Genomic DNA, 8,525 nt, shown 5'->3' on the forward strand with positions numbered 1-8,525 from the left:
TTGTGTCATCTGTTCTCAGGTTGTATAATTTCTCAGTCATGCATTTGCTGGCTCTCATGCAGTTTTTTTTTTTTTTCCCTCATGTGCGTTATAATTTTTAACTCTGAAATCATATATTCAGAGACAGTTATTTTCCAGGGAATCCATTGTTCTCTAGTTTGTAAGGAGTCATATGAAGTGATTTTATATTTACCTCTGCTAGGACGCTATAGCTTCACCAGTTCTAACCAGTCTTTAGGTATATTTCTTCATATGGTTCCTATACCAAGCACATAATGCAGATATGGATCCAGCATTCATATATGACACAGGCTTAGGATTTCTTTTGTATACTCTTTTTCCATTCACAGCTCTAGCAGAAGTCAGACTTCCTTGCCTCCCTAACCCCAGACCAGTGGGCCGGTTTTTTTTTTTTTTCTATTGCTTTTCATAGAAGGCTGGCTACCAGTTTTACACTAGGAGTTTAATTCCAGCTCCTTGCTATGCACAGACTCAAGGCTTCATCTTGTATTCCTGCCCTAGTCTAAAACAGTAGCATTAAGTCATAAACTACCTTAAATAGTGCATTTCCCAGGGACTCCCTAGACGTGCTTGAACTAAATTCTCTCCTAGTGATAGAGTCCTGCATCATTCAGTACACAACAGTATATTCCCAAATTAGATTATCCTCATGGACCATTTTGCTTCAGATCTTCCTTTCCACTCTGACCTCTTTATTCCTGATACCTCTTATCCCTCCTTCTTGCTTTTGATGTTGACTTTGATTCTCACTTTGTTTTGTTTTACAGTTTGTCAGTCTGTTAAAAAAAGTTTCCAGCATGCTATGTGTTTAGAGCAAGAAGAGGGATTTCCTACATCCTCTCAGTCTGCCATACTGATTAGAAATATTCCCATCTTTTAGTTCCACCTTATCCTGTCATAGTAGACTGTAAGAATATAATCTCTTCTTTAGGGTGTTTGTGGCAAAGTGGACAGTCCCAGCCATGTTTCCTCATTTGTTTTTTCTTGTCTAGGTTTTGGAGTGTCACAGACCAAAGCCATAATGACTCTTGTCTCTGGGATTCCAATGGGCCCACCCCGGCTTCCACTACAGAAAGCCTCCAGGGAGTTTACTGATAATGCAAAAGCTAAACTGAAGAGCCTGGATGTCCTTTCTTTCACTGATTTAAAAGATGGAAACTTGGAAGCTTGTTAGCTAGTGCCTCTCTATCAAATAAGGGTGCGTACATTGAGATGTAATTCACCTTGAGTAGTGCATTCCTTCTCAAGGACTTTTTAGATGAGCTTGAACTAAAGTTTCCTAGCAAATGAAATCTTTATGTCAATCAACAAGTATTTAAATACCTACTACGATCCTTTAAAAGTTTTCATTTGTGAAGGGGCAAAAATTCTAAAAGGGGTCAAGAGCCCTAAGTCATTCAGTGTTTCACAAAATTTTGTGAAGAAATTTTTGCTTCTATGGATGAGATAGAATCAAGAGGAAGATTGTAATTGATTAGCTCCATCTGTCTTTGGGAGCTCCCATTATCTTGATTTCTGGTCCTTAATCCCAGTTCTTAATTTGAAAGTTTTCTAATTTTAATCTGTTAGAATGTACTTTCATTTTAATAAATATTCATTTGGAATCTAGGACAACTCTGAGCTGCTGCATTTAGGCAAGCACACTAACTTTAATGCCACATTACAACATGACAGCTATGTACAACTGTTAACACACCAGTTCTTGGCTGCTCAATCTAACTCTAGAGTATTTGCTTTCAGATTAATTGCAGTGTCAAAATTTTCCCCCAAAACATTGGGTTAGGTGAAGCCTTGGTTCAGTTTCTCTAACCTGAGGGCCTAATAGCATAGGGTGGTTTTCAGAGAACAAAGGAAAGGCCTTCTCCCAAAATGATTCTAGTCTCTACTTGTTGCTATAGAGAACTCAAAGTTGCAAAGAACCAAAGAGCTGGCACCACAAACTACCCCTTTCCTCACTGGGAAGAAAGCATCCCCCCCAGTGCCCTGAATTATCAGAAGTAAAAGCCAGTGTCCCTTCTGCACGGAGCTCAGGGGGTATTTCCCAGTCACATATTCAAGCAGTCACTTTTCAATGAAAGAAGATTTGAGGAGGACCCAAAGATGTCACTTTAGCCTTCTCTACACACCTTCTTCCCTTTTCTTTTCCCCCCTCTGGAATATACCACTGGCTATTCAGTCTCCTCTCTAACAAACCCTGGTGCATGCTTTCTAGTGGCAAAATAGTATCTAGTGTATTGATGGTCACCCCTTCATGAATTTAAACTTGACTGTTCAGTCTATTAACTACCTAAGATTTTATTTTGTTTCTTATCTAATAGTCTGCTCATTGGTAGAGGAAAAGGATTTGAAATTCATATCAGTTTAAAAATTTAAAAAAAAAAAACTTTTTCAAAATGAGAATTGGAAAATATCAGTGGATTTGGTTGTCTCTGCTAACCCTCTTTTTAATCCACCAGGTAGTTAACAGTTGTTATATCCATATCTCCTCACTACTCTATTTGCTCAAGAATGATATACACTGTTTTCTCATATTTCTCTCTCCTTTAGAAGATAACTAAATTAGAAAATGAACCACAATGGCTTATGTGAGCTTATATTTTTTCTTGTTGAAACTTTAATTTATCTAGGGCTATTAATTTCCCAAAAGAAGAAAAGTGAGATTTTTATTAGTCTTTGTTTCTGAGGGTGTTATATCGCTACTTAATGAAACTAAAGTCAAATTAGTTTTTTTAATGAAGATTAAGTATTGGCCAACTTCTAAGTAAAGAACTCTGTTTTTCTCATTTTGCTCTTTTGAAATCAGTGCTCGGAGAACTTTTAACTCGGTTAATGAGATCTCGTGAACACAAAAAGAAATATGATGATTAAACAAAATGACCAGGGCTGAGTTTAGCTTGATATATCTTAACATTCAACTCCTCAGAAATGAATGAGTATTATATAGCAATAAGTTACTAATAATGCCTTAAATCAAAAGTAAAATTTTAGAGTATTATACATTTGGTATCTTTGAATTGAATTTTTAATGTGAAAGTAATGACATGAAATATTTTATTAATCACAATACTAAAAGCTGATTTTTAGCATCTCCTTCTAGATAGAAATCTGAGATTAGCTCATTGGAGGTGGTTGGAGGGACAAAGCTCAGGGACTGGTTTTACGTAGGATCTCTTTGGGTGTATTCACAGATAGAGCAAAATGCCACAGGAGTGAAATGGGGGGAGTGGAGCAATGCTTATTCTTCCCCAGAAAGGCTGTCTGCTACAACCTGAGAGAAATTTCCTCATGATGATCTCCTGAAGGGCACAGAAAATCCCTGCTCTCAGGAATCTGAAGTCTAAGTGAAGCCTGGGCCGGACTGAGGAACTTTCACCTAGAGTGACTCTGCAACCCAAGGCCAGGGCTTGCCTGGGCTTTTCATCTGGGGAGTAATGGAGTAGGACCTACAAAACTCATCAAATCAAGAAGAGTTGGGTTCAATATATTAGGAAATAACAAACAGTATAAAATGGTTGTGTGTGAAGCAGGGTTGGCCTTGTGCTTCTGTGTATGACCTCAGGCTTATGGGTTCAAAGCCTAGCTCCACCACTTACTGTCTCCGTGGCTACAGCATGTTATTTAACTTCTCAACCATTCATTTAACTCATTTATAATATAATATCTACATCCTGAGGTTATTATGAGGATTATGCAAAATAATACATATGATGTTTTAGAATAGTGGCTGGCACATCTCAAGCACAATGAAGTGTTAGTTATTGTTAGTTATATAGCTAGCCCAAGCATTCAGTGCATGTTCTTTATACAACAGAGAGAAACATTATTTTGCTGCTAAACCTTTAAACTCAATAGCTGGAAAAATAAAGTTGAAAGTGATATTAAATCCGAGAACTGAAATTTGCATTTATTATTACTGGAGTCCAGATCATAGCATCACCTTCAGATTTTTTCCTCGGTGAAAATTTTTGACTGTGCTTCTTTCAGTAGAAGATGGGGAATGGAAAATATTCATGGGCTCTTGAATTGTCCGTGCATCACTACTTGGAACAGTGACAAACACAGTGAGAGAATGCTTTTTAAGTGATTTTAGAGGAACAAGCAGGTCAAAGAAGCATAAATGAAAAAAGTCACCATCATCAAAAGGTTTGAGGTATTTACATGTATATGGGATAGGGCGGTATCTGTGGGGGTGGGGAGACTGGGAACAATCCCCCATCCATATTGAGGGACGATTGTACTCGTATTTGTTATTTATTCCATGTAACAAATCGCCTCTTCACTTAACAGCTTAAAACTGGAAACATTTATCAACTCACCCAACCCTTCTGAGGGTCAGGAATCTAGGAACAGCTTAACTGGATGGTTCTGGAATAGAGTTTTTCTTAAAGTTGCAGTCAAGCTATTGGCTAGAGTTTTACTCAACTCCCAGTTCAATTGGGTTTGAAGAATCTGCTTCTAGATTCACGTACATAGTTATGAGCAGGCCTTTGTTCCTTGCTGGCTGTTGGCCAGAGGCTTCAGTTTCTTATGACACCGTGGCAGCTTTTTCACCCCAGAAAGAAAGATCCTCCAGCACAAGAGCTGGCACACAAGTGATCCAGAGCTCAAAATAGAAGCCACGGTCTGTCCATTAAGAGGAATGGATAAAGAAGATGTGGTATATATACACAATGGAATGCTGCTCAGCCATAAAGAAGAATGAAATATTTGCAGCAACATGGATGGACCTAGAGATTATCATACTGAGTAAGTCAGAAAGAGAAAGACAAATACCATATCATAACTCTTACATGTAGTATCTAAAATGTGACACAAATGAACTTACAAAACCAAAACATACAGACATAAAAAACTTGGGATTACCAAAGGGGACAGCAGGGGGTGGGGAGAGAAAAATTAGGAGTTTGGGATTAATATAGCCACACTTTTTTATGTAAAGTAGGTAAACAACAAGGTCTTACCATATAGCACAGGGAACTAGATTCAATATCCTGTAATAAACCATAATAGAAAGGAATATGGAAAAGAATATATGTATAACAGTCATTTTGCTGTACACCAGAAACTAACACAACATCGTAAGTCAACTAGATTGCAATTTAAAAAAAAAACCCTGGGGTTCCCTTCGTGGCTCAATGGTTAACAAACCCAACCAGGATCCATGAGGTTGTAGATTCAGTCCCTGGCCTCAGTCAGTGGGTTAAGGATCCAGTGTTGCCATGAGCTGTGGTGGAGGTCACAGATGCAGCTGGGATCTGACATTGCTGTGACGTAGGCAGGCAGCTGTAGCTCCGATTCAACCCCTAGGCTGGGAACCTCCGTATGCCACAGATGCAGCCCTAAAAACCCCAAAAAATAAATAAACAAACCCTTCCAGAAAAACAAAAACAAAAACCTTCAAGTCTGGAGTTCCCATTGTGACTCAGCAGAAACAAATCTGACTAGCATCCATGAGGACACAGGTTCAATCTCTGGCATTGCTCAGTGGCTTGAGAATCCGGCATTGCTGTGAGCTGTGGCGTAGGTAGCAGACACAGCTCAGATCTGGCATGGCTGTGGCTCTGGCATAGGCTGGCAGCTACAGCTCTGATTCGACCCCTAGCCTGGGAACCTCCATATGCTTTGGGTGCGGCTCTAAATAAAAGACAAAAAAGGAAAAAGAAAGCCTTCAAGACTATAATAGATAACTGCTTCATCTAAATTCATGCAGATGGAGAAAGTTAAGTAAATGAAAAGGCAGAGGAACTACCTCAACTGAATGAGCGAGAGAAAACCCATCAAAAAAATAATGAAACAGATTATCAGTCTACCAGACACTGAATTCAAAAAGTGGTAGTAAAAATGCTGAGGGAGTTCCCCTTGTGGTACAGTGGAAACGAATCCAACTAGGAACCATGAAGTTTCGGGTTTGATCCTTGGCCTTGCTCAGTGGGTTAAGGCTCTGGCATTGCCGTGAGCTGTGGTGTAGTTTGCAGAGGCAGCTCAGATCCAGCATTGTTGTGGCTGTGGTGTAGGCTGGCAGCTGTAGCTCTGATTGGATCCCTAGCCTAGGACTCTCCATATGCCTCGGGTGCAGCCCCCAAAAGCAAAAAAAAAAAAAAACAAAAAACAAAAAACACAAACAAATGCCAAACGAGTTCTCTACTGGCTTAGCAGTTAAGGATTTGGCATTGTCACTGCTATGGCTCAGAGTTCAGTCCCTGGCTTGGGAACACTAACATGCCACTAAAAAGGGAAAAAAAAATGCTCACTGAATTAAGAAAGAGAATTGATCTCAGCAAAGACCAAAATCACATGATTATCCCAAAAGTTACAGAAAAAGCATTAGACAAAATTCGACATAATAAAAAAACTCTCATCAAAATGGCTATCGAGAGGAGTTCCCTTGGTGGCTCAGTGGTTAACAAACCCAACTAGGATCATGAAGATGCGGGTTCGATCCCTGGCCTTGCTCAGGAGGTTTAGGATCCATTGTTGCCATAGGCCATAGGCCGACATCTGTAGCTCCAATTCTGCCCCTAGCCTGGAAACTTCCATATGCTTCAGGTGTGGCCCAAAAAGCAAAAAAAAAAAAAAAAAAAAAAAAAAAGGTATTGAGAGAATATATCTCAACATAACCTAGGCCATTTAACACAAATCCACACACACAGCCAATGTAATAACTCACGGTGAAAAGCTGAAAGCTTTCCCACTAAATTCAGGAACAAGACAAGGATGCCCACCCTCACGGATTCTATTTAACATAGTGTTGGAAGTCCTGGCCACAGCAGTCAGACAAAAAGAAAAGAAAGCTATCCAAATTGGAAGGAACAAGGTAAAACTGTCACTATTCATATTAGCCAAAACTAGAAACAACTAAAATGCCCATCAGCAGGAGAATGGATAAACAAACAGTGGAATATTTGTAAGATGGAGTACCATGCAGCAATTAAAAGTACTGCTACATCTACAAACTTGAATTAATCTCAACAATATATTGAGTAAAACAAGGCAGATGGGAGCTCCTGCTGGCCTAGCTGTTAAGGATCCAGCCTTGTCACTGATGTGGTGCAGGTTTGATCCCTGGCCCAGAAACTTCCATGTGCGTCAGGTGCAGCCAAAATATATAAATAAATTTTTTTTAGAAAAAGGTGGTTAGAAATAATCCAGTTGCGGAGTTCCCGTCGTGGCGCAGTGGTTAACGAATCCGACTAGGAACCATGAGGTTGCAGGTTCGGTCCCTGCCCTTGCTCAGTGGGTTAACGATCCGGCGTTGCCGTGAGCTGTGGTGTAGGTTGCAGACGCGGCTCGGATCCCGCGTTGCTGTGGCTCTGGCGTAGGCCGGGGGCTACAGCTCCGATTCAACCCCTAGCCTGGGAACCTCCATATGCCGTGGGAGCGGCCCAAGAAATAGCAACAACAACAACAAAAGACAAAAAAAAAAAAAAAAAAAAAAAAAAGAATCCAGTTGCAAAACTGCATAATACGTGATGCCACTTTTATGAAATTCAAGAAAAGGCAAGACTAATCAATTGTGATAAAAATTAGGAGTCACTGCTGTGGTGCCATGGGATCAGCAGCATCTTGGGAGCATTGGGATGCAGGCTTGGTCCCCAACCTCGCAGGGTGGCTTAAGGATCTGGCATTGCTGCAGCTTCGGCTTAGGTCTCAACTGTGGCTCTGATCTGATCCCTGGCTGAGGAACTCCTTATGCCGTGGGGCAACCAAAAAAAAAAAAAAAAAAAAAAAGAATAACGGTTACCTCTGGTTTGGGAGACAAGATAACCATGGATGTCAATATCTGGATTTGGGTTGTAGTTATATTGGAGTACACATAGGGAACCAATTGAGGGGTTATACACTTAAGGGTTCGTCTTTACATATGTAAATTTGGCCTCATTTTTTTTTTTTTTTTTTTTTTTTTGGTCTTTTTAGGGCCAAACCTGCGGCATATGGAGGTTCCCAGGCTAGGGGTCTAATCAAAGCTACAGCTGCTGGCCTATACCGAAGGCACAGCAACGCAGGATCTGAGCCGCATCTGCAACCTACACCACAGCTCCCAGCAACACTGGATCCTTTTTTTTGGGGGGGGGAAGGGGCTTTTTTAGGGCCCCACCGTGGCATATGGAGGTTCCCAGGCTAGGGGTCCAATCAGAGCTGCACCCATCAGCCTACGCCACAGCCACAACATCACCGGATCCTTAACCCACTGAGTGAGGCCAGGGATCAAACCCGCGTCCTCACGGATGCTGGTTGGGTTCGCTAAGCACTGAGCCACAAAGGGAATTCCTGGTCTCAATTTTTTAAAAAATAGAAGTGACCAAAATTAGCTGATATATATGAAGATTTGGGGTGACTTATTTTAGTTTAGCTTGTATATAATTGAAAGCATGATGATCTGCTAGAGCAGTTCACCTTCTTGAGGGAGTTCAGGAAGATCTATGCTTCTATCCCACAATTACGGGAATCACTTTCTTATAGGGGATTGGCTAAAAATGGATACAAAGACTGTGGCCATCAGCTCT

At 40.6% G+C, this 8,525-nt stretch overlaps 1 protein-coding gene across 3 annotated transcripts in view; it reads left to right on the top strand.

Annotated features, from left to right (window-relative positions):
* NPL (N-acetylneuraminate pyruvate lyase) overlaps positions 1 to 3,904 on the top strand; it is a 39,201-nt gene extending 35,297 nt beyond the window's left edge. For 2 of the 3 annotated variants that reach the window (XR_002346939.2, XM_021102211.2), the window contains one exon: positions 1,014 to 3,904. Coding sequence is in view for 2 of the 3 variants with exons in the window: in XM_021102211.2 (XP_020957870.1) it covers positions 1,014 to 1,195 (182 nt within the window). In the remaining variant the exon portion in view is untranslated. 3 annotated transcript variants of the gene reach the window in all.
* Positions 3,905 to 8,525: the final 4,621 nt, after the last annotated feature.

This window comes from Sus scrofa, chromosome 9 (genome assembly GCF_054392235.1).
Source record: "Sus scrofa isolate SSC_HxYL_T2T_F1_AM1 chromosome 9, Sscrofa_HxYL_maternal_Yorkshire_Landrace_v2.0, whole genome shotgun sequence".
Classification (NCBI taxonomy): Eukaryota; Metazoa; Chordata; class Mammalia; order Artiodactyla; family Suidae; genus Sus; species Sus scrofa.